The sequence below is a fragment of the Chaetodon auriga genome, chromosome 2 (assembly GCF_051107435.1).
Source record: "Chaetodon auriga isolate fChaAug3 chromosome 2, fChaAug3.hap1, whole genome shotgun sequence".
Classification (NCBI taxonomy): domain Eukaryota; kingdom Metazoa; phylum Chordata; class Actinopteri; order Chaetodontiformes; family Chaetodontidae; genus Chaetodon; species Chaetodon auriga.
The window spans coordinates 10,403,874-10,431,102 of record NC_135075.1 but is presented as its reverse complement, the minus strand read 5'-3'; the positions used below and the strand labels follow the sequence as shown (position 1 = coordinate 10,431,102).

At 44.4% G+C, this 27,229-nt stretch overlaps 1 protein-coding gene across 1 annotated transcript; it reads right to left on the bottom strand.

Annotated features, from left to right (window-relative positions):
* Positions 1–1,796: 1,796 nt before the first annotated feature.
* ptpra (protein tyrosine phosphatase receptor type A) lies at positions 1,797–27,184 on the bottom strand. Its single transcript, XM_076753444.1, has 22 exons — positions 26,771–27,184; positions 17,828–17,874; positions 17,612–17,693; positions 17,067–17,501; positions 13,386–13,485; positions 13,065–13,138; positions 12,452–12,588; positions 11,273–11,363; positions 10,938–11,014; positions 10,791–10,827; positions 10,584–10,681; positions 10,009–10,128; positions 9,181–9,347; positions 8,942–9,077; positions 8,690–8,839; positions 8,492–8,585; positions 8,262–8,338; positions 7,955–8,089; positions 7,282–7,407; positions 6,965–7,116; positions 6,420–6,555; positions 1,797–5,494 (listed from the first exon to the last, which is right to left on the bottom strand). The coding sequence occupies exons 2-22, from the start codon at positions 17,846–17,848 to the stop codon at positions 5,420–5,422; spliced, it is 2,520 nt and encodes an 839-aa protein (XP_076609559.1). The 5' UTR covers positions 17,849–17,874; positions 26,771–27,184; the 3' UTR covers positions 1,797–5,419.
* Between the last annotated feature and the right edge of the window lie 45 nt (positions 27,185–27,229).

Genomic DNA, 27,229 nt, shown 5'->3' with positions numbered 1-27,229 from the left:
CCCTCCTGACGCACATTTACATTATCATTCCCTAATTGCCTCACCCATTACTGACCCCTTTGGCCCCTCTGTCCCCAGTGGTCAAATGAACAGTACCTGGGGACAAAAGGTCCAGATCACATGGCCAATTCCAATTATCACCTGCAAACAGCACGGGCGCCCCTGGGATGCTCATCTGCTCACTTGCATCATCTGTATCCACTTCCAAATACTGCCACTTTGGCTGAATAACAAAATCAAATCACTCAGATAACGGATTTGTAAGAAACAGTATCATTCATGAATACTTTTTCTGCTTACGAAAACATCTCAGAAATGGAAAGTTTCTCCAAAGTGCTCCTCACTGATACTGTATTCTGTAGAGAGGAAGTAGGGGTCACAAAAACATAACTGTCTTCTGTCATCTGGGCCCTGCCGACTATTATCTTTGACTAAAAGCATGCAATCATATTTCTCAGATCAAACAGTAGGTCTTCGTCAGAAGGTTAAACTCAGCAGTGCCCATTTCCTGTCCTCTTGCACCTGTTTTGACCGCAGTGACCCGTCACACATCCTCCCTCTAACCCCGATGACCCCTCAGTCAGGGGAAGCACAGGAGACATGGAGAACAAACACTGTGGATTCCTGGCCAGGCCACTCATGACATCCAATCTCAATTAGAGGAGGAAAGGCATTTCCTTTTCAGAGTTCTAGATGCAGAACCAGCTCTGACAGAGGAAGTGACAGCCTGACGTGCTGCTGTTGACTCAGACCATCCGCCAGCTTGAGGGCTCTGACACAGGATTGATTGGTGCAAGGGATTGGTTGAAGATAGATGCATCATCGATGACTCATGATCACGGCTCCCAGACTCACCTGTCAATGTGACGCAACAGCAATTATCCTCTCAGAAGTCTGCCAATGAACACAAGCTTATCAGAAAACTGATGGCTGGCTCTGTTGTTATCTGCCGTTTCCTACTCCACAGCACACGCTCAAGAGATGCAAAACAAGAGCAAAAACATGCTAATAATGCAGCTCATGTGGGTTTAGTTCATTTAGGCAGTCTGACCATCCTGTCACTTTTTCTTTTATTTGGAGTTCTAACAGCTCTAATTTAACTTGAATTTCTTCAGGCTTTTAATTGATACACACACCAGTGTGAACTTATCCTCAAATTGCAATTGACAGAAAAGTTTTTTCACTGAATGGTGTATTAATACATGAAGGAAACCAGTGGATCAGAAATGTTCCTGGTCGCACTTTCATAAAGTTCAGGGACTCACATGATACAGATTAGCTTGAGCCAAGCTCCAAAATCACTGGATCCTACATTTCCCTTCATGCAACTTGATACCATCTTTTCCTTATACCCTGCTGTAAGGCCACCAAACTGAACAGGTTCGCTCAATAGTGATTCCACTTTAATAAAAGCCTAATGTAAAATATATTGCAGCTAATACTGTCCACCTCCACATTTCAACAGTAAGCGTAATGTTTCTCTGATTAATTATTTATCGGGGCAAAAAGCTCATTAATATTTGATCGGGGGTGAAGGGTTAAACACTGATTGAAAATCCTTCAAGAGCAACACTCAAGATGACTTCCTGATCTATAAGGCACGTGAACGATTGGCAATTATTTTGCACCACTGTACCATTAGTCTTCATTGAGAAGTGAGCTGTAATGAGCATCAGGTTGTCCTGACTTGAAATGAGCAAAAACAATGGATGACTGCATTTGAGATGTCGGATACATGTGATGCAGCATCTGTGCTTTATATTACACTGAAAGACATAATAAATACAGACAAATGATAAAATCTCAAGCACTTTATTAGGTTTGAACAGTATCTTGCTTAGAAAGGCCATTTGGCATTATATAATTATATATAATTTTATCATATATATAATTATATATACATATATTCAAATGTTGAATAACAAAACACTAGAAACAAACATAGGCAAATTAAAAAATAGGATTTGCTTAAGACAATTATACCAAATTAAAAATGGCCAAAACAAAACATCTCTAATACATTTCAAAATGGTCCCGATACAGTTCAATATACATCTTTTAAAAAGAAAGGAAAAAAAAAGAAGGGGGAGAATAAAATAAGCAAGGCAGCAGACAGGAATGAAATATAAATAACCTTACATTATGTACAAAAGGGAGTGGGCAGTGACCCCTGGGAAAAAAATGGTCCAAAGTACAAAGTGAAAGAGGAAAAGGAAGCGACAAGTGGACAACAGTGACAGGAGATGGAAAGGAGACATGAAGGACATATAAAGGTGGAGAGAAGAAGAGCAAAGTTGGACTCTAGTCTCCCTCCAGTCTAACGCTCTAAGTGTAGACGTATGATTCTCCGGGGCATTCGAAATGCTCCACTGGGGCAAAGCTCCAGGAGTAAAGGGGTGTGAAACAGGGACGACTGCTTTCCCTCGGTGATTATGCATAAAAGATGCAGCTGTGTTTGCTGTGGGGGGAAAAATTTTTTTGAATTTTTGTTGAACATTCGGGTACCCACAATTGATTACTTGTCATGGGTCCCACATTAAGTGATATGGAATGAAATGAAGCCATTAAATCAAAGATGGAATCAATTAAAAAGTGACCTCAACGTTAGTTTGATCTGCACTATCAAGGAATCTACCTCTACGCGGCTCGAGGGAATGTGAAGAGAAGGATGACTGACCCGATCTTGCTTTTGGCTCTATTGATTTGTCACACAAAGAGATTCACTGCCAGTCTGCTGCGACCTTTGACAAAATACATCTGAGTTGGGAAAATGCAGAAGTATCACTACATGTTGTCTGTAAAATTGAGAAAATCAAGTTTTTTTGTCCATTTTTATTTTTTGAAAACCTACCACTGAGGCACTTTTTTAAAGTTCATTCTAATAGTAAAATAGAGGGTCTCATAGGTGGGCACAGTGTCGCGCTTTGCTGTCAAATTGCAGTGAGACAAAGTGATCACATGATCCAAACACACACAATAAACCCGTGTAATTGAAGCACAGACAGAACAGCCAAAACAAAAAGCATCCCCTCCTCTATTGATTAAAGAGCCATTAAGTAGTGAAGTAAATAAATGAAGAACATAATGGCACGTAACTCAGAATGTGGGCACTTGTGATGCTTTGGAACGAAAGAGGACCTGAAATGACGATGACGATGCTCAAACAGCCATCAGTTTCAGTGACTGGTCGATTAAAACATCTGCTACTTTTAAGTCCTTGCAGGGGCCTTACAGGAGGCCTAACCCGGGACTTCGAGACCTGAAAGAGCTTCTCAAGAGTTCAAATATAGTTCCCGTATTCCAACATCAAAGGCCGTATCGCCATTCTGACCTCAGCTCTCATTCGCTTCTGTACTTTTAAGGGCTTTGCTTTTGGTGCAAATAGTGCATGAGTGTTCAAGCAACATAACATTGACGCAATCACCCTTCCTGAAAATTCAGCATGTACTTTTCATGATGTCTGCTATCAATAAATTAACTTTGATTGTGCTCCTTCTTTGCAGAAAAGTAACAACATGTGGAGTGTTATTGTAATGTATTAGTGTGATGTGAATAATGTACAAGACTGGGGCTGTTTTCTGTTCAAATTTTTAAAAAAGAACAGCGTTAAAACTGTGAAAAGAAATGTTATTTCCCATATCATGGCGGTGAAATCTGAAAGTGAGGCTCTGAATACTCCTCTGGTGGGAGTTAAAACCAGTCGAATGTTAAACCAGCTGTGGAGATGAACTTGAATTTGTTCAGTTTGGAAATTTAAACAATCCTGGCATCAGTCATTTCCTGTGAGCTGAAATGAGGAGTGACCTGAAAGCCCTGCGGTTCACCGACGATACTGTAGTTCAAGTCTGAGTGTCCTCACAGAATAGCCATTAAAAAAAAAAAAAAAAAAAATCCTAGCAAACATCGCATGGCACACCTCCACTATTAAAGTAACAATGCATCCATTTTTGAGGAATACATTAGCAACAGCATTCGAATAAAAAGAAACATTCTTCGGCATCAGTGTTCATGGTGGGAAATAAAAGGAGATCGTTCTTAAAGAGAGTGACAGCACAGCGTAGTGATGCGAGGCTGATATATATATTAAAAAAAAGACAGTTAATTCAGGCAGACTCAAAGGAAACCCATACAGAAAAGAAATGCTCAATACCGTCTACAAGAAATACTGACGTGTCTGTAAACAAGAAACAAAACATGCCGGGTACATAGCATTCGCTGATTTCTATGATGCGATAATGGAGTAACTCGTGACTGTGTTGTTTGTGATTTGGCTTGTCAACATGATCAACATCGCTGCTGATACTGTAACAGACCTGCAAAGGAAATATTGAGATTTCTACCAAAGCTTGACCAAGTCTCCTATTCCTTAAATTTCAGTAAAGGGTAAATAAATATTTTAAAAAATGTGTTTGCAGAACCAAGTGAGTGAAGGACTTTGGCACTCGGCGGAGAGCAGACAGTGATGTGAAAACACACCGTCTTCTGTGCCAGCTGATGCTCGAGTTCAAACACACACACACAGATGCTCAAAAAAAAAAGGAATGGCTCCTGGTATTTACTGTGTGTGTGTGTGTTAACCTGAACCCATGAGCTACATCACTGAGATCCTGATCTCCAATCATGAGTGACCTTTGAACCCATAAAACTGTGACTGGCTCGATAGATGAAACTAAATGGCTCTGCTGCGTGTGTGTGTGTGTGTGTGTTTAGGAGTTTTGTCTGTAAATGTTCAGGATTCTGCTACCACACGTGTTGCTACAGCGCGGCTCTAACAAAGCCAAAAATGTTTGAAGTCTCTGTCCTTAAAAAGTGAAAAAATAAAAAGAAATCCAAGCATCATTACACTGCCTCTGGATGTTTTTACATTAGCCTCCAAAGCATTAGATTCATATATATATTTATATATTCATGTATATATATATTTATGTGTCATATGTATATGTGTGTGTGTGTATATATATATATACACACACACATATATATTTATATTACCAATAAAATACATTACAGGTGCCACCCGAAAATGCAGCCAAACTCAAAACTGTGTCTGAAACCAAAGTAATAAGATGCAACACAGTAAGTATATATACATATGGGGGAAGGGGGGCATTGGAAGCAAATGGGGGTGAAGGGCTGTATTAACACGACCAATATTACAAAATATTCAAGAAGGCATCTCAGTTATTTTGTCTGTCCGACTGCACTGCCCTGTCCTGTCCTCCGGGCTGAGGCCTCTGTTCCCTTTTCCTCCGGGCAGTTCATCCCATCCACAGGTCAAGTTGTGATGAGTCTTTATGAAAAAAAATCCATCAGATGGGAATATGCAGCTTTCTGCATGGTAAGTATGTGTGTGTGTTCTGGCGCGTGCATTATGCTTTCATGAAGTGTGTGCGGACAGCCATCCATCCACGGCAGGTCCCTACTTGAAGTTGGCGTAGTCGGAAAAGGCATCGATATACTCCTGGACCACTTTGTAGCAGAACTCGTACTGCTCCTGAGGAGGGGGGAGACAGCCACGTCAGTTTGGACGACTAACACGACAATCCTCTCAAACCTGTGACATTTCAATCAGTGAGGCACCAATCCCATGTACAAGCGCTTATAGTGCGAACAGCAGTGCAGTCACACAGCCGTAGTTTGAGCAATGATGCATTATGGATGTGCCTAAAAGTTTGTTTTGCATTGAGATGTCAAACACAGGAGAATATACAATAAAGACTGTAATTAAAACTATAACTGTAAGATCATAGAAATTAGACTTATGATTTAAAAGGCAACAGTGGAATCGAAACATCTACAAAACACCCAACTTGCATTTAGACCACCTTTGTATGTCCAATTAAATCAATATCTTAAAGGAATAGTTCAACATTTTAGGAAATCATCTGATTAGCTGGTTAGCTTAGCTTAGGATACAGACTGGAGTTCGCCTGGCTCTGTCCAAAGGTAACAAAATCCGGATGCTGTTTCCCTCTGACAGAACTCAGTTAGCCGTTTTCCTGTATCCAAGTCTTTAAGCGTAGCTAAGCTAACCAGCAGCTGGCTGCACTTTCATTTTACCTGCCACACAGACACATGTGTGGGAACAATCTTCTTGTGTTTCTCAAAGTATTGAACTGTTCCTTGAACCCTGCAAACATACTCTCAGGCTTTGGAACCAAGTGTCTGTGTCGACCAGCTCCACACCGACCTGTTTAATGACATATATCCTTAAATCAAACGGCTCCCAAAATCCCATCAGTTGCTCTTTGGCCACAGCCCAGTTGGACTGCCAATGTTAATGGAAGATATTGAGATATTCTGTGCTGACAAATACACTGACAGCAGTGAAAATATGTTTCTTTGCTTGGTGAGCTTAAGAAACATGCCAGAGCAATAATCAAAAGGAATTTGGCATTCAGGTTCAAAAGGCCCCTCACCAGTGTCTGCACCATGTGGGGTCTCTGCAGTCTGAGGCTCTTGACTGTCTGGAAGACATCCAGGATGCCCTCTGCCTTCACCCTCTCCAGGACTGTGCTCAACGCACAGAAAGTCCCCGTCCGGCCAGCACCAGCACTGTAAACACACACACACACACACACACACACACACACACACACACACACACACACACACACAGGCACACAAATGTAAACCTCAATATACACACAGGCGCAGAAAAACCGCACACACAGGGGGCTTCGCTGAGAGTACACACTAAGAGAAGGAGCACAGCAACAATTCTAGGGGCAGTTAAAATGTCAGAAGGAAGAAGAAAACAATTCTTGTTGAGCTGTTTTTTCCTGCGATTTAATGGCTGCAACATTTTCACAGACACACACGACCACATGTAACTGCCAGGAGCGTCTGCACTGCGCAGTAATAGAAAAACCAGTAGCGTTATTTTAATGTCAAGTATTTTGTTTTATGTTTTTCATTATGCCGGTTCAACAGCAACAGAAGGTTGTGTGTATGTGCGTCTTACCTGCAGTGCACCGTGATGGGGTGGTTGCCAGACTGCTGCTGTTGTTTCTGCACCGCAGCAATTATGTTGATCATGCCCTTACCGTCAGTGGGGATGCCCACCTCCGGCCAGCCGTGGAAATGGAACTGACGCACCGCTCGAGCCTTGTTCTCCTGGGAAGATGGAGGATGGCAGAAAGAAGAGATTACAATGTTGGTAGTACGGCAAAGATCGTAGTTGGTACATCATCAGCGTTAGCTAACCTGGGCTTCACAAACACATTAACTGTTCGACCCTCGGTGTAAAGCACGTGCTCGTTTCATTCAGTTTTCTCTCACCCTGTTGTTGGTGACCAGGAGGTCACGCACTGTGTAGCTCTCGCTCTCCTCCTCCCTTTTAATCTCGATGGAGATGTCCCCGTAGACCACTGCTCCATCACTGGGCCAGTACTGAGCACACTTCTCCTGCAGGACCCATTAACGGAGATGGTTCAAATTACCGTGCATAACGACATGCTAACATTCTGCAAGTTTCAAGGAATCTAAAAATGTCAATGTGATCGAAATCTCTAGATAGTGATTTTTCAATTCTCCAGATGTCATGTCTGTTAAAGAGAGAAACAAATTCCAATTACATTAATAATTAATTACATGAGCAAAGAAGGAAACTGACACCAAATCCATCACGTTTGCCGGAAATAACGTGCAGCTCTGACCACTGAGATGATTTCCTGGTATGGCTGTTCCGCTTCAACAATTACTATTACTCCTTGTCGGAGTATCTAGACAACTAATAATCTATGTCACAGTTTATTAAAGATCTACGAATACATGTTGGAAAACCACTAAAGATCAAGTCGTTTTGCCCAGATTATGATCATGTTATACGAGACCAGTGGCATCAAGTTTGCATCGAGTAAATTACCTAATATCAATATTCTATTTTAGCCAGTTACTGCCCTGATATTTAAGACTAGTGTTCGTATCTGCACACAGACACACAGACACACACCTGCCCTCTCTCCTCCAGCTCAGTGAGCATGACTATGGAGCAGCTTCTCCACTCCCAGATCATCCTCCAGAAGTCCTCTATGGTGTGCTGCAGGGGGCCCTGGCTCGCCATGTAGGAGTCCTTCTGACGGTAGCCCTGCGACCAGACGAGGTAGACAGGAAGTCATGTCCGGAGGGAAAAGGAAGGATGAATGGAGGATACAAAAATAAACAATGGGAGGAAGAATGAGAGACTTGAAACACCTGATTGATTGCCTGCATTAATGAAATGAAACGATCCACTCTTATCCAGGTGCTTTTACACTCACATCAATGAAAGAGGCATTGACGTAGTCGGTGTTCTCCTCTCCTCGTTTGACTGGAATGATCACTCTGTTGAACTCATCTGTTCGAAGCGAGGAGACACATTAACCTCGTTTGAAGCTTTAAGAGCTGACACAGGAGCTATGCATCTGCAATTTCATTATGTGCATCACTCATCACCCTGTGCAGGCACAATAATCCTGTATAAACCCACAGCCGTAACTGCATCACTCACATGGAATGATCTGCAGGACTCTGTTCTTCTTCATGTTGGCGGGCAGGTTGCCTGTTCTCATCTTGTCGTTCTGAATCTTGATGGATGTCAGTTTCTAGAAATTAGGAGTTCAATCGGTTTAGATGCAGAGGTATGAGAACGGAGGTAGTCAAAAGAGCGCAACTGTTCTCTCCACAAGAACATGACACAGAAGCAGACCTTGAATTCAGCCTCCAGACCACTGCAGCCAGCTCCAGGTGAGGGGGCGTAGAGTTTGGCCAAGTGGGACTCCAGAGAGGTCACCTCCAGCTCCGTGTCTCCGTACAGGTAGTGCTCTAACAACGCCTGGAAGATGAACACGTACTGCATCTGTGGGACAGACAGGGGATTGTTGCATTGAAAACACGGCATCATGGGAGAGACTGAGTCCATGCGTGTGACCTGGGTGGAGTGTGTCAGCCCTGGACTTACATCAGTCTGGACCATCTGACAGCGCTGGGCTCTGATCCTGGTAACGAAGCCAAACACGTCCACCTTCCTCTCAGCGATCATCATGTCCAACATGGCATCGATCACAATGAAGGTCCCTGTCCTCCCCACGCCGGCACTGACAGACGGAAAAATGACATGTCGTGAGTTGTGTGTGACCCGCAGACAAAGGCGAAGAACAAAATAGGCAAAAGGAAGAGTGTGAGCTTCGATTCACTTACCTACAATGGACCACAATGGGCCCGGCGTAGTGGGGGTTGCAATTCTTGACCTTCTTGAGGAACTTGAGCATGCCAATGGGAGTGAAGGGCACCCCGAAGTCAGGCCAGCTGGTGAAGTGGAACTGGGTGACGAGCCTCTGAGGCTTCTTCCCTGACACATCTCCCACCTGAGACACAGACAAACCAGGTCATAGACCAGGCCACAACACAGTGAGTGTGACCTCGCTTTCCACTGAAGTCACTGAACTTAAATTGTCTGCATATTCAAATAAAAAGAACCTGCACATTTCAGTCTCTGATTCAAGCAAGCAACTCTTCATGTCCCACCCATTTGCAAACAGAGCTATTCATATGGTAACATTAAGAGGCAAGAAAATGTGTGAAAGGGCCCAATTTGAGTCCCAGGCCATTACCCCTGACAATGAGGAGGGACAACACTAACAGCGTGCTGACACCCACACATCAATATTCACTGTGCAGGCCGCTGGCTTTGAAAACAACAGTGTCACTCCAAAGTTCAGACACTTCAGTAATCAAACCGCATGAAATGTCTGAATGATTGAATCACCTTTGTGGAGCCAACATCCATGTTTACAAGGTTCAAAGCTCAAAAGTCTCGGCAAGAAATGTTTAGCATGTTTTCTTTTTTGTCAGCACCTCGGAAAATAGGTGTTTTTTACTACTGCTCTCAGATTATTAGTGTTGAGTTTGTGCTGAATATAAGCATATGCAGCACTTCGGGATCAATATATTTAGATGGGTGAAATAAATACGAATGGGAGGGTAAACATAGACTAAAACAACTGTATCCTGGTAGCGAGACATTACCTGTTGGATGCAGAACTTGCGGATGGTGTAGTCCACCAGAACCATTGTGTCTTCGACAGACACGCGGATGTTCCCGTATGTCCAGCAGCCCTGGTCCGGCCAGTACTGGGCACACTTACACTGAAACACAGAGAGGGATTTAACACTGAGCACTCTCAGACAGCCACAATTAATGTGAGCCGTGGAATACAGATTGAGTCACCCAAACCAACAGTAGTGAAACAATGTTGTGTCTGTGACAGAATGAATGAAAAAAACAAAGAGCGGTCATGATTTAAAGAGCAGTCATGCTTGTCGTGGCCCCCACACAAGGATTCAGACAGCGGTTTAAAAAGTGCACAGGTTAACTAACTTCACAGATAAAAAATTAACTTTACAAATTAAGACATGTTAAACACAAAACCAAGAGGCTGGAGGTGATTTTGTTACCTGGTGCTTTTAAACAGGGACACCTAGTCTCTACTGTGTATGTGTTTCCATACAAAGTGTCCTTTGAGGCTGTTGTATCATTACGAAACAGCATATAAACGCGTGCAGCATCATCATCATCATCCCTCCTGCTCCAGCTCTCCTACCTCTTTTCTCTCCTTCAGATTGGTCACCATGACAATAGTGGCTGTGTTCTGCTCCCAGATCATCCGCCAGTAGTCATTCACCGTTTCCTCCTTTGGCCCTGAGAGACAGAAACTCAGAGGATGAGCAGGAAGCCCACAATCAGGCAGTCTGCATGTTACATAAACTACAGCACAGTCTCTCCGCTGCCATGCAGGCTCAAACCTTACCTTGAGCTGCAATAAACTTATTCTTGTCTTGGTAACCCTGCAAAAGAAAGAGGTGAAGAAGAGACGTTAGGATAAGACTGAGTAAGATTCATCATCTTTAGAGCAGAATTGTTCATTTCGTGGAAAATTTGCTGCACTTATACAAACATTTATAAAGGAGGCGTTGATGAAGTCAGAGTCGGGGACTCCCTCCAGAGATGAGAGATGGACCCTGGAGTGATCATCTGAGGGAGAAAGCAGGAGGAAAGCAAGCAGAGGAGGAGCACAGTGAGGGAATTTGAATGACACGTGGGAGATGACAAGTTTTCCATTCTGACCACTGAAGGATAACTCACTACATCACTTGCTAAATGGTCTTTGATGATATTTACTATGACTGTACTGATAAGTGGGTCGAAAAGCTTGAAATAGCAGAGAAGAGCTCTGCTCCACTGAGTGCTGCTCTGTTAACGTCACGGTGTCAGGGCTCTGTTAGCACTCACATGGCAGGATGTTGACATATCTGTTCTTCTCTTTATTCTCTTCCTTGGAAGCGGCGTCACATGAAGCCTGGATGGGGCAGACTGGCAGCGCCTGAACACACAGAAAAACAACACGTTTAGATGACAGGGAGGAAGAGCAGACAGGTGAGCATCAGATCCAAATGTCTCCGTGTGACCCGGCACATCAGTTCCTGTTCGCTGTGTGTCCAATACGAATCAGCTCATATGTGGTTTGTGTGAATGTGCTGCAGCAGTATGGGCTGAGATCTGAGATGAGATGTGTCTATAACACCTTAGAAGCTGTTTTGATGGGATGGTTTGCGTCCTCAGGGTTTTTTTGTTTCCTCTGCCCAGCTATAACAGTTGCTAAGTGGACGACTGTCTCACTACACATTTCCCACCCATTGAGTGAAACACTGCCGTTTGTCTGAACATGTCACAAGCCAAAAATAATGTAACGGTAGTAGCATGATTGCTAATACGACCTACACACAGCTCAGATGAGCTCAAGCACCCCTTCATCTGCACCACCTGTCATGTTCCAAATGTGGATGATACCAAAAGTGGATATTATTACAATGGAGTTGTCAAATTGTCAGTGTTTAGATCTGTTTTTTTTTTCAAATTTGCAGTCATCCAACAACAACAAAAGCTCAATCTTTCCACCTTCTCCATTACTTTAGCTATTAGCGCATTGCTTCTAGCTCAGGATTTCATTTATTTATTCATTAGCACTGGGTAACTATTTAAACAGCTTATCCATTGCTTTTGGCAAAACACATTTAAATATCACTTATCCTCTTTCAGCTAATTATCTTAACCATTTATCCATTGCTTTTGGCTTACTATTTAACTTGACTGCTAACTACTTTCCATGCACTCAATCCCGTCATGTGGCTGTGAGGTTGGTGGGATGTACTGTGTCCTCAGGCCACTGTAGCTGGTAGAGTACTGGTTACTGTGACTGCAGATCAGCATGACAGCAATTTGTAATCCTCCACACAAATATGTGGATATATGTCAGATTAAATCCAATTAGTTCAGCTTCTCCATCACCTTTGCATGTACCCCCTGGCGGGACTCATGGCACAGATATGTGGGTTAAAGGTGAATGGCCCACTCAGTATATGTTATCAGAGGGTGTGTGTGTGTGTGTGTGTGTGTTTCAGTGTGCCATACATTAAACTCCTCCCTGAAGAGCTTGTTGTCATCAGCCATGCGGCGGTTCATTTCTTCCTCAAGCTTGTCGACGGGAAGTGGTGGGTACTTCCTGTTTGTGCTGGGGGAACGGGCCAATAGCGGGACACTCTGGAATTCTGTGCCGGCGAGCAGGAAGGGAGGAGGCAGGAGAGGAGGGAAGGAACGGGAGGGGTGAGACAGGTGGAGATAAAGACAGGGGAGAAGGGGGTAGGAAAATGAGAGCTGAACTGTCTTACATCAAGAAACACTGACTTCATCATTTGTCTTTTCTACAGATGCCCACCAGAGGGCGCTGCGATTCAACACTGTGACACATGAGTGAGCTGACTGCAGCCCTGTTGGTTAGGTAATCACAGTGAACAAAAGCCTTCTGCCAACAGCCAACCAGTGAAATGTTATCGGCTAGGGAAGCGAGATCAATCGAGTCTTATCGGAAACAACAACAAGTGACAAGTTAGGTCAAGCCGGCTGTGCATATTTGCTGATATGACACAAAACAAACACATGAGCACTCAGTGAGTGTGCAGGCACATCTGCCAACACATACAAAGAACACACAAACACACACGCTAATGAACGTGTGGGAGTTTACCTGTATCATCTGATCTACCATTGGTCAGTCTGAAGGAGTTTGAATGGCTTCCCGCCTGCTTATACTTTTTAAACCTGTCAATCAAACACAGATCAAGGGGCATATTAATACAGAGATGCACATGGTCTCTCTCTCTCTCTCTCTCTCTCTCACACACACACACACACACACACACACACACACACACACACACACACACATAGCTTTAGTCTCACAGCTGAATGCCAATCAGCCACTGCCATGGTAACAGGAGCACCTCAGGCTTTCACCACAGGTCTCGAGCTGATGCGCAGCGTGTAAGTTCAACCACACTTCACCAACCTGAGCATGTAGAGGATGATGATGATGAAGATGATGACCAGCAGGGAGGACAGGGCCACCATGACTGCTATGATTGGCATGTCATCAGACTGGTTGTTGTCTACATCAGCGACAGAAAGAAAAGGAAGAATAAATGGTTTGTATGATGCATTTGATTAAAAAAATAAATAAATAAAAAAATCAAAAAGGGTGTCTCAACACTTGAGCTGAGTCAGTGTTTTTGTTTGAAACTGATGCCAAATTCCATTTCCATTACTAAATTATTCTCATATTACACCGTGACACATAAGCTCGGGGTGTCAAATGTGGAAGTTTAATCAGCTTGTTAATGTGACGCATTTTATGAAGAAATTATAAAATGTGCATAAAACATGGCAGAGTGATTTTACCAATTTCTGTCATATTACAGACTGCTTGTTAAATCTGTGCAAAAGACAAAATCACCAAACACACAGCCAAGAAATAGTCCAGCTTACATAGAAACCACCCATGAAACCACCACAGAAGTGTGAAAACCTGTACAGAACACGATACAGCGTAGTGATAAGTGAGCATCAGGGGCAGACACAGCCAGGCTAACTGTGTCTGTGAAGAATACTGTGATAGACGTCCATAAACCTGATTCCAAAACAGTCAGGACGCTGTGTAAAACATAAATTAAACATAATGTGATGTTTTGCTCATCCTTTTTGACATGTACTCAACTGAAAGGAGTGCAAACACAATATATTCAATGTTTGACCTCATCAGCTTCATTGATTTTTGTAAGTATCTGCTTATTGTGAATTTGATGCAGCAACACATTTCAGACAAGTTGGGACAGGAGCAACTAAAGACTGGAAAAGATGTGGAATGCTCCAAAAACACCTGTTTGGAACATTCCACAGGTAAACAGGCTCATTGGTAACAGGTGATAGTATCATGATTGGGTATGAAAGGGACATCCCGGAAAGGCTCAGTTGCTCACAAGCGAGGATGGAGAGAGATTCACCACTTTGTGAACACATGATTGGATAAAGAATATTACTACATGAGCTCAGGAACACTACAGAAAAACATCAGTAAACACAGTTCATAGTAAGCCGAAGTCATCTGACCTCTGACCTCTTTCAACACCTGCCTGTGTTTCTTTCTTTCTTTCCGTAAGGTTTGTCCATGTTAATATTTCATTCTGAAGCCAAAAACAAAACTCAAACTGACGTGGAGATGCAGAGGGAGAGCAACAGGCCGTCCTCTGGAGTGAGCACATAAATCACAGTTTAACTGAGAGGGTCGACCCTCAGCTTCTGTGACCCAGGATGACATCAGACACAGCCGACGGTATAAAACACCCAAACATTCAGCACGCTTGCTGTACATTCCATATGAATTATTTGGAATGTACATGCTAAACGCTTTCTACGTGTCATGAACCAGAGAGCGTGATGGGTTATTGTGATGCTGCCGTGCGCTGTGTTCACCGAGGCTTGACATTACAAATCAGCCATTACATGGACCAAGTTATCCTTTCTCTGTTATGCCTCATGTAGATTAAATTGGTGACCAATTCGTATGTTTTCACCACACGCATGAGTTACAGGTTGAGGGCAATCCTGTTGTCTTCCTGGTGACCTTCCACTGCCACGGCTGACACAAAAGACATGAGATCTGCGTGAACAACAACAGGAGTCTGGTGTACAAAAAAAAAAACGGCTGCCGTTTGTGTGCTGACGACCGGTCAGTAAGACACAGAGGGTCCCAACAAAAGAAGAGATTTTTCTAGAAAACTGCACGGTGGTGGCGACAATGCAATGACAAAATCAGCTGTTCCACGGCTCCAAAAATTCAAGAAAGCTCTTAACGTTACGGGCGAAATATGCGGCAAAGAATGCATCATTTGACTTCATGCTCCATATGCACTTTCTGGGGGAAGCAGTTTGGAACGGCGCCAAGATATGTTGCATTTTCACGCACAATCGCCAGGACTTTTCAGCGCTCTGCCTCTGGACAATGTGTACATTGAACAGAGCTGGAGCACAACGGGCTGCGGGTATCATGTGAAACTGACACAGCCTTGACGGCTCTGATGCCATCTAGAACTGCTCACAGCTCTTCACACGAGGCTCGCAGATGGCCGGCAGGAGACAATGGACTAATTACATAACACCTACGAACCCGAAGTGATTATGTTATATAACAGACGTAACATACAGCAGTGCAGGCACATCTGTTGTTGATATGTTGACCAGGCTTGAATAATGCTTATCTGAACTTCCACAGCTTCCCTTTATGTCTCCACTCTCTTCGTGTTTGTACCTAAACGGTCTCAAATCTTGTTTTACCTACTGCAGGCCGACTGAGAGCATACCTACTGCTATCATGATGGAGGACAAAAACCATCGTTTCGAATCAATCAATGACATTTTACAGCGATTTGTGCATTTCTCTATAATCATGTAATATGAATAATTAATGATAAAGAAAAGGGTGGGGGGGAGTCATGTTTCACTCACAAGGACACCACTCGGATGGTCAGTATACAGACACAAGGCTGCTAAAACATAAGCTGAATAACACTTGAGATTTCAAGCATTTTCTCATTTAATTTTTGACGTTGAAACAGCAGCTCTTGGCAGCGTCTGGGTCATCCAGTTTGGCGGTTCTCTCATTTTAGTGGATGACTGGTCAAATGCAGGTATGTCACGTCAGGATATTTCCAGCGCTGCTACAATGGAGTCTAAGAGCAGAAAAGCGTTCGACTATCTAAAATATTAAAGGTCGACTCTTGACCAGAAAGCTTCCTTGCCTGCTCTTTCTAGCTGTTGCTGCTGCTTTGCCAGCGTGCATGAATAACAAACGGCGAGATGGACCGGCAACAAAAAAGAAAAGCGCCCTGACACTCTCGCTCTCCTCTAAAAGATGCCATCAATCCCTCACTTTTATGTATTCCGGCACTTCTTCTAAAGAAGCTTTGTTCTATCGTCGTATCGAGATCCCAGTAACCTTTTGTCGACTTCTATTTTAGTTGGGCCATGTTCACACGTAGCATTACAATGTGTCCTGGATGATCTGATGACGTGTGGCAGCTCTGAATCCAGGCACTCAAAATGTGTTGAGAATTCATGAGACGCTCACACAAAATTCAAGAGGAACAGATAAGCTCCCATTAAAGGACGGCCCAGTCATCTTTACGGTGTGCACAAAGCAGGAAAAACCTCGCTGATGGAGCTGCATCGAGCAGATCTGCCAGACAACCGACGTGTTTAAGGTTTAAAGTATGAAGCTGAAGCAAAGTGCAGAACAGCCACAGATAAAATCCAACGTGAGCGATGATGAAAAATCCCATCGCGGCTCAATCTGCAAATATCTGGGTACGACACACCGTCTCTGAACAGCGCCTCAGTGATTTGCCACACTTCTCTGAATGACTCTGAACAACTGTCCTATATCCGGCTGTAGGTTTTCTGCACAGACAAACAGGGCGATAGGAGGACCCACGTCATGGTGAGTGGGCGTTTTTCCATTCAAGATAAAGTGAGTCAGTCTAATCACAACGTGTCTTGTTGTTTTGAGGCGTTCGGGTCTATGGAGGCTGCTGTTGGTGGAGTACCTGACATCTCTGCTTCCTCTATGATTCATCTCTGTATGAGTGTAGAAAGCTGCTGCTGCATTATGATAAGTTTAGACACACAGAGCACTCACCATGTGGAGTGGTGTCTGAGGTGAAATCCATCCCAGGTTCTGTGGTGGTCTCCGTCTCCACAGTGACTGTATCCTCCTCATCCATATAAGTCTCTGGAGTTGGGGTGTCTGGAGCGTAGGCGGTGGTCCCGTTGTCTGCCCCCGCCGGAGTGGGAGGCCCGGGGCCTGGCGGTGCCTGAGGGGCATCAGTTGGAGCGGGAGGTGGAGGTGGGGGGACTGGTAACACCCGCCTGGTGGCATTGGGACCTGCCAGTTGTACATCATCCTCACCAGCTGGGCTTGTGGTTGTGGTTGTTGTTGTTATTGTCGTCACCGGGATGACTGCGGGGGCAAGCGTCGTGGGTGGGCCTGTGGGGGCTTGTGGGTGTGCAACTGTAAAGTTGAGGGAGGGTGCGGCAGGGGGGTCTGTGGGTTTGGCAGTGACATTTGGAGGACCTAAAAAGAAGAAGACATTTTTCAGCATTGTGCAACTTTTCACTGTGAGCCTTCTGACTTGAGAAGGCGAATAAGAGAAGGATTTTGAAGGGAGTGGACACGGATCGTACTTGTGATGGGGACATGATCCTGGGCTGAGGCCCCGAGGGCAAGACCGAGCAGCAGGAGCAGGGGACACACACCCATTCTGCCCTACATGGAGGATGCACAACAACAGGAAACAGAGGGTATTAGTTAGAAGATTAAACAACCTCATATCTCATTGAAATCCACAATAAAAGTTACTCAACCCAGAGATTCTTGTGTGCGTGTTCAATGCATTTTACCTGAAGACGCGAAGTTGGCATCAATCACTCATTCGCACAGCGTTTTCCTGGAAAACAAACACAGGGCATTTAGCACGAGTCGGAAGAACTCGTTACTTTCTCGTGCTTAACCGGTCGGGAAAATACGTACATACTTTTTATTCATTTGCTCTTTTCAAAATCGGTGTCAAGATGAATTAAGGACTCAGATGTGAAGACAGCACACGGATTTTGGAGTATTTTCAGATTATCATTCTTTTCCATTTCTAACTCCAAGGAAATTCTAGTTAGACAATAAAACAAACAATAAAATGATTCTCTTATATTGACTTCATCTGTACCACCCAGCGCTGACTTAACTCATTCATGCTTTTTGCTACAGGGTTTCAACTTAAAAATGTGTTGTGCAAACTAACATTTGACACATTCTTCACTCGGAGCATGACCAACACAGAATTAGTGTCACACTTAAATTCCTGCAGTGACAGTGAATCAGCACTTTGGACTCTCTTCACACACTGATAACAGTGGGTGCTCTCAGGAGGCCAGAGAATGGACAGACCTGGAGGAGGCATGACGGAGGCTGGGTGGTCGGCCTGGCTGGCTGTCAGTGTTTAATATAATCCCAGAGGCCAACAACGCTGTTGTCTCCCTGACTGAGCTGTTATAATCCCTGGACCTAATCCCGTGGTGCTGACCCTGGAATAATCCAGCCCGCCTGCCTCCGTTTACAGAGATACTCCAGCACTGCACTGTGCCAAACGCTGCAGCGCTACCACACACAAACTGATGCTTTACATCAGGGATTATGGCATCAGTGGGCAGAGGATAAATTGGGTGCTAAAAGCTCTAATAGTGCCAGTTGCCAATCTTGAACTGAGCTCATTCATCGCAGTGCTTACATTCTGGTTTTAGCACAGCGCTGTTTGGCTGGCACTGCAGCCTGAAATGGGGCATGATGAGCAAGTTATGTTGTCAATGAGGATGCTATTAACCTACAAATCCAATTGTTGCTACCCCTCTCTCTGTGTCAGCCATCCATTTAGTCAGCAAATGTCTGCTTCCGAAAAACAACTCCTGCCTCCAGGAAAGCGGACAATGGAAAATTCAACAGAAACTTTGCAAAGATTTTGGAAAGTATCTGAATATTTACCAAGGACCTTTTGGTACACACTATCGACATTTTGGAAAAGTTTATAAGAGAAATAAGGGCAGGATGTGTCTCTGTTCTATTCATAGACATGCCTCTAAATGTTGACAGAAGGGCCATGCATCACGAGCGTTGCTCTTGATCTTACAGCCAACTGACGATTACTTCATTATCGATTCATCTGCAGATCATTTTCTCGATTAAGCGATGAATCGTTTACTTTATAAAATGTCAGAAGACTGAAAAAAAAGCCCATCCTAGTTCCCCCAGAGTGCCAGGCCATGTCTCCAGATGTCTTGTTTTGTCCCACTAAAACATTCACATTTGAGGAGGCAGGAGGAAAGGCAAACAAAGCAGTGTGCCCCGTCGCTGTCTTCCAGGGCCTACAGGTTGCTCACGTGCACGCAGTGCTTGTTGCTTCCTTCCTCTGCTGTCTGGTCATATAAGACATAAAACAAATCCCTTGCTAACCCCAAAACCACATTACAAACCTAAACCTCTACCTCTGCCATCCTCCCATTCAGTACTCATTAAAAGGAGTGACTCAGCCATAATGGACAAGCTCAGTGATTAGTACCATTTTGTGTGAATTAGTGTTACACAGCATCTGTCTCAGTGTGTATTAGGTTAAATTCGATGGGATAGACAAAGGTTACTAATGGGTATCCTCGCATCAACAAGCTTTTTTAGTAACCTTTCCTTAATGGAGCATGACTCATTGTTTTGTGCGTGCCATCCTGGGAGGCTGGGTGACGCGTCACTGTGTCGGTGTAAGTGATATAAGACGGTCCTGTTGCTAACCTTCACTTCACAGATGCTGCAGGAGCCCGAGAGGTTTTTATCTGTAGACCCACGAGTACAAGCTCCCAAGAGATGCATCTTAATATGTTTTGGCCTCCTAAGAAGCAGCAGTCTTCCACTGTGTGTGTGTGTGTGTGTGTGTGTGTGTGAATGCATGCAATTCAGAGGTATGTGTTGGCAGAGGACATCATTAATTTAAAAGGTTCTGGGCAAGTGCTTCTATTTGTGCCATTTTTAGGTATTGTGCTGTTAGTGCTCTCTATTATAAAGATATTCTGGGTGATGTGTTGGTGTAATTCACATTCAAAGGATGGAGGATGCAGGAGACACTGCAAAGAAACTATTAGTGTTGAATTATTTGGTTGTGTTTCATTATTATGCAGAAAGTAAATGACTCTTGTGAAGTGTCCTGATCAGGCTCTAATAATGTTCCTTCCTATGACGGCTAATAAACGCTGTCTTGCCGAAGCGTTTCCTATGGCACCTTTGTTGACGGACCAAAACATACTTCCTGCCAAAAGAACAAAGAATTGGCTCACGACCTACTTTTATTGATTTGATCTCATGTTTCATAAACACATTTAATTGATAAAGCACTTTTCGTCTTTTTTTTTTTCCAATCCGCCCTCTTGCTCGGCACAGTGATGCAGCCAAATGTAAGAAAAAAAAGAAGCAGAGTAAATATCTTTCCGACAGTTTCATCATGCTATTCCCTGCAGAGGAAACATGTACATGCCCATCTATTAGTGAATGAATGCACTAAAAGGTAGTCATGCAGCTCATGCTCTCCTTACTTTGGGCTTGTGTTGTGCAACCATGTGAATATTTTTCAGACAAAGCAGAGCACATAGAGCCAGCCCTTTACAGCAGCCAGCACTGAGATGAGCGGCCCGACGGCGGAGCACAAACCTGCCGCAGCTTTCATTAAGACTCCGACAAGAAACAAAAATCAAGTTCGACTGGAGGAGATAAGAAACACAAAATGTGACGGGACATCTGCTTTGATGGGAATCAAAAATGTTCTCCTTGTTTCCCCTTAGTGTTTTCAGAAGTTTACTTGCGGTATGAGAACCAACTGCACAAGCTTGAGTGACAGTGGGATAACAATCCCCAACAAACATATGGTGAAGTTACTGTTTATCAGACCACAAATGAGACAAGAATTCGGTTGGAATAATGAAAGATGTCAACGAAGCGCAGTGTTTCTGAGGGGCAGGCCTCACTGATTACTGTGTAAAAACACAACTTTTTAACATTCGCTGAGTTTGGTTAAACTGGATCAGGAGCTGGGGTCAGCAGCCTCTCAGTGAACATGGCCAGACTGGGACCAAACACAGCCTTTGAGTTTGACTCTAATACAGCACAGATTAGCAATAAAATAACAAACCCCAGCACCAGACAAGCTGTCACAGAGGAGGTCCTTCATTTTTATCTATTCACTTTATATCTTCACTAAAAGAACTTCAAAACACTGAGTTAAGTCGGCTAGCCCTGCCAATGTGACCAAACCGGACTTGAACTCAAGCATCATTTCTAAATTATTACCCAAATGCGGCCTGACTCATCAGCCCATGCCGGGCTTGGGTGGGGAATCCATAGTTCATCTAACAATTTAATTGTAAATGCTAACATGTCGTGTTAGCACAAGTAAAGAAAAGCCATAAGCTGGGAAACTGCCTTGGTGACATTATTTACACGACAATAAGCAATATTTGTGAACTTTAGCTACTGTGAGCTAGTGGTCAAACCAAACTGAGTAAAGCTGTTGCAGAATGCATTAAAAATATAAGCAAAGGATACATTCAATACCACAAACCAGATGTAATTCAACTACTGTACACAGGATGTAGAAATGTACACAAGTATTTCACTGCAGAGAACGAATCATCTCACATGCAGTCATGTAAGACAACACAGTGAACTGTAACTCTTTCTTACTGTGCGTGTCACCAGTCAGCAATGTGCAGAGCGCGCTGCTTATTTCAATGTGAATGCCACTGGTGAGCGCGTCCAGCTAATGAAGACAGTTGCTTCTCTGGCCGTGGCCAACTGCAGACCTCACAGGGGTGCGATCGCACAGTGGTGAAAGGGCTGGGCTGTTCCCATGCCATTTCATTCACACAGTGAAAGGAACACTTATAGGTAGAATATAAAGGACGTCCAATTACATCTCCATGACAACCAAAGGCCAAGACGGAAGATCAATGAAAGGTAGTCATTTAATACGAGGAGTTCTTACTCAAGTCTGTGGATTTCACTGATGCTTTTGTGTTTGCGTGTGACCTGAGGTGAAGTAATAAGCATCTTCTCCGACTGCACGGACGTCAATTCACGGCTTCAGATGACAGAGTTTACAGAAAGATGGAAGAAAGTTCTTGAGACTTGAATCCTTAACGTGTGCAGTTATTCCCTCAGTTCACTATGTGATCCAGATTTCACAGAATCCCAAAGAGCAACTGCGGCCAAACAAACACAACTGCAACAGGAATCCTTAAGCTCAGCATTATTCTTAAAAATCAACAAATGTTATTAATAATTCATGGAGGGAAGCCCGAGGCGAGCGAGCGAGCTGGAAACCCAGCAGACACAACCCCTCCAGGCCTTGCTGACATGACAGTGGTGGTCAAGGGGGCTTCACCATTCATGCGGGGAAATATTTCCCTCTGGCTTTCTACAAGGCATCCTGCTTCTGGAGTCGCTGCAGCGCTAGATAATGCTCGTCTGTCTGTCTCCATTCATGGCATATTAATACTGTTTCTATGTCTTGGGAGGGGGGGTCTGGGGCAACAGGAATACTGTGAATGCTTCTCTTCACGGGAGACTGAAGTAGGCCTAACCCAGGGCCGCTGCGACTCTTGCTCCGAAACAGACCACAGATTATATGTCCCCTGTGCCACATACAACAGCCACAATCCTCTGGACTTCCCTTTCTGAGGGATACTACTCCCTGCTGGTGCGGTTTGTGTCCCTGTTGCCTTCATTCATGAGCTGGTGGGTTGATGAAAAGACGAAGAGAAGCATGGGATTACTATTCTGGCTAATCATACAGGCAAGAGTGACCGCTGTGTCTGTTATTAAGCCTGTAATGATGATTTGGTTCCACCAGGCTGGAAGGATCAAGAAAACTCACTTGCTTCAATGAGTGAAAGTGGTGAGTCAGTGAAGCTCTGCTTCATTGTGGGGTTTCTCACAGAGCATGCCAGGGGCCTCTCAAGCTTTCCCACATTGGACACAGAGAGGATGTGGAGGCGCAAAGCATGGCCTCCCCACAGAAGCCACTGTGACCTTGAAGCGTGGTGTGGGGCCAAACGGCCGGCCCGAGGGCCACGGCGACAGCAGATTCACTGTCACCTCTGCCGTTTGAAAGTTAAAACTGATTTTCACAGTCAGTGTGCAGCCATCAAACCTTAATACTTTTTTTTTGTGACTGTCCAAAATGTGACAGAGTACTGAAAACTTTCAAGCCCTGAAAGTTGGCATCAAATGCCCGGCCACATTCCCAGTGTCGTCTACTCATGATCACATTCCTGATATAAATCATAATTCTGACTATTGACCAAAGTGTTTAGACCGCATTTAACATTTGCACTTAAAGTTTGCCTTCCTTTAAACAAAGTGTTAAAAGAAAAGTAAAACGCAAAGGATGAAAAAAATGCTAAGATATCCAGATGTGTTTACATGAAATCTTAATTTGTAAAGTAACCAGAATATACTACTTGACAAATGATGTGGTGGATCTATTTTTACGTGTATTTATTCTGTGGAGTATCACTGAGAGCAATGTTGTCTTTATCATGAACGACCTGATCACACTGACACAGTCACACCTGGAAGCTGCTCAGTGCAACCACAGCCTGACCTGGCAGGAAGTGAGGAGCTCCCCTGGAGCAGCTGGGGTTTAAGGCCTTGCTCAAGGGCATGTCAGTGGTGGTAATGAGGGAGGGGCAAGTGCTGCCCTTCACCTTTTAAGTTTGCTTTTCTTCTGAAATGTGGTTGAGCAGACGTATAAAGTGGCATCGCATGAAAATACTCACGTAAAATAACTTTTATAAGGTTCCAACATTTCAAATGATATCCAACGATAAGCGGCAGCAAGTAAAGGCCACCCAGGGTCCCTGCCACACTCTCTATTTGGTCACTGAGGTTTTGTGACAGTTGGAACTCAAAGTGAATGTTCTCATATCTGAATGACCATCCTGCTGCACTCGTCCCCTCCTCTTCCTCTGAGAGATAAGAAGCCCATCCAAGACGATGAGACAATCATCTGAGAGTGAACTTCACAGCGGTGTCGTGACAGCGCTTCTCCAAAATCCCTTTCCTTCCACATCAATATTTAGGTGGTGCATTCAAAGACTGCGCAGGCTTGCTAACATGCTCTTTGGACATTTTTTCGCAGCAGGGCAAGAGAGGTCTTGCCGGCTCGAAGGCCGATGCCAAGGACAAATCTAAATATTTATAACTACGCCTCTCGACTGGGTTTGAATCAGACCTGAATTTGACCTCGACTCTGAAGGTATTGTTTAAAAAAACACATCAGAATTGTTTCATAGCAGGAAAAGACAATAACACAATGTGATTGAATGCGACATTTTGCTCGTAATTCCTGCTTTTCCTTAACAAAATGAGAAAATATGGATTCTCAGCCCACAAAACAGTGAATAGTGGCCACATTAATACAACTGTGTCCACTGCTAAGACATACTGTGTTACAATGAAAGAATTTATGCAGCTTGTTAACGTATCGCGGCGAAGCCGAGCGTAATCCTTTACGTGCAGGAGTGTTAATATATGTGCCAAACTCTGCCCCCCTTCATCCACAACTCTAACACTTAGTGCCATCATCCCACCTCATGGTAACAGTGAAACAGTGTCTCACTAGACTAATGAAGGAATAAGGAAGTAGCACCCTGAGCCTGACAGACCTGGATCCCAGGTGAGCCGACAAGATCACAAGAACCTTCTCACACATCTGAAATACTTCTTAAACACAAAATCCCCGCCTAGTCTTTGAAGCTCGCTGAAAAGAAATAAACTGTTATCCATATCCACTGCAGCGGTGGTGAACCAGAAACATCAATCATCCCACATCAGGAGGATGTAAAACAAAGATTTACTCAATAATTTCAGGGGATTACATAATTACTACTCCACATCGACAGAGGAGAGAACAAAGCAGGGTGACTCTGGGTGAAGTTTGTCCCAGTCAGAGGAGATATTTGATTCTTGAACTGTTAGTCATCACACAGGTTCATTTCCTGTATTGCAAAATAAATGTCATTAAGCCCGGATGACATATCAGATGTGGCCAAAATCAGGCTTGGTAGTCCTCTAAATGTCATTGTGTTTATCCTGTTAGAGGCTGAATTACAGTGCTCCTCCACAGTAAAATACGTAGGCCCACAGGTGGAAACAAAAATATACCTCCTGCCCCACCCAAACAGCCAACTCATAATATTGTGTCAGCACCCTGAAATTGTGAAATTTCACAACACGGACACAATTTCAAAGATCCACCCATCAAAACTTCACGCAAAGTTCCAACGAGGTGATTTCAAGCTATACTTTATCCGTATTTTTAGAAACTAGGCCAATCATGAAAAGTGTGGTGTGAGGATCACTCAAGCTCCTGTGCTGAAACGCTTTCAGGATCCCAAGACAGAAATAACTCCTTTTCTTAAAATAGGCTGGAGAAGATATGGACAGAGAGAGCAAGATGATAACGGCTCTGCCATTTTTTTTTCCCCTTACACAGTCCCACTTTGCTGAGATGGGGCTGCCTGACAGCCAGAGATGGTTTGACAGCACGTTGGGAAGGAGGCAGACGTGTCGGGGCCTGACACACAGAGGTCAAGGCAGGCCTGCTGCTTCACTGGGGGAAGTCACAAAAGTTGCAGGAGGTGCAGCTCCACTCTCGCACTTCGCCGGGCCTACTGTGACGCGGTGAGACGACCTCCGTGAAGTGGAAAGTGTGTTGTGGAAAGGTATGGTGGACATGTGCTGCAGCTGGGTGAATCGCTCCAGACGCGATGAGTCAAGCTCCAGGCAGACACAGCAAGGGGCTTTTTCAGATAGGACAAGCCGGGCTCTGCCATGCCTCCTCATCCTGGAGATGCATCTCCCTGCTCTGACTTTCAAGTATTCAAACTATTCTTTTAGTTGGTGTAGCAGAAACTGGTGTGTGTGCGTTCATATTGTGTATCTGACGGCCACCGTTGGTCATGACAAACAGGCCATTAAAGGAATAATCCATGTTCTGATGAGCTGAGAAACCCTAACTTACAGTCCAAGTGAAAGCAAAGCAATGCATTAAAAAAAAAAACTGCTCGGTTACACCCAGCATTCAGAAAGAGAGGAGAATATTAATCATTATTAAAAAAAAAAAAACACACACACACACACAAACAAAAAAGAAAACTTTGGGAGAGGTTGTGAGGGGGGATCTCAGTCCAGAGGCTGTCAGAGAGCCGCTGTGATCTGACAGACCATACATGTTAATGTTAATGTTAATGTTAGGGCGACCTCATTGCCCCCCTCCCGCTCCTCCACCCACCCACCCAGCCAGCTCCCCACCCTCTCTGAACGTGGAATAACAAAGCGTTGATCAATAAAGTGTACTTTCCAGTGAGGCAGGACCGACCCGGACCCCCTCTTTGTTCAACCGCCAGCGCAACAGCATCCGCAACAACAAACCGAGTTACAGCCTCGGACTCACAAAATGTTGTCGCACTCCTCTTCGAGCCCCCTTCGCCCAAAAAGAAAAAAAAAATCCCTCCCTGCCTCCGAGCTACTTCTGAAATGTTCAAGCGTTTACAAAGAGGTGTACAACTACTGAACGAAAGCCTCCTCCTCGCTCAGCCCGGGGTAACCTCGGCCGTGACACGGGCATCATGTAACGCCGCCTGTGAGAGTGAACGCGGGGGACAAAGTGCCTGTTTGTGGGTGAAACATGCTGCTACGGCGACATTGTAACAAGTGGGATTCGGGCTTTGCGCAACAAAAACAACAAAACTCACCACAACTCTTGGAGCGCCCAGAGGAAACCAGAGGAGGAGGGAGGGGGATAGGCAAGGAGGAATGTATCCTCTCTTTCTCTTCCACGTTTTTCAACCCCGGCCCCCTGTCTCCACACCCCAGGAACCGAGAGTGCGAGCGGGGTGGGGGGACCTGGGTGATAGCAGAGGAGGGAAGCACGATCTGGGACACACAGCCAACACTTCGCGGTCAGTTTATCTGCTGGATCCAGGCAAGGACGGCACCTCCACAAAAATCCTTAATTCGCCCCGACGTTCAGTCCCCTCAGAGAGAACTTTATTGGTCTTCCTGGGTGTGAAATCCCACGGTTTATCCGCTGTATCCGGGCGCGTCGGCCGACTATTCTAGTCCGCCATGTTGTGTGTCTGTCTGCATAGGAAGAATGGGAAGCGAACAGCAAATTCCCAGGCCAGGCCCCGTCTCCTCTGCGCGCTGATTCT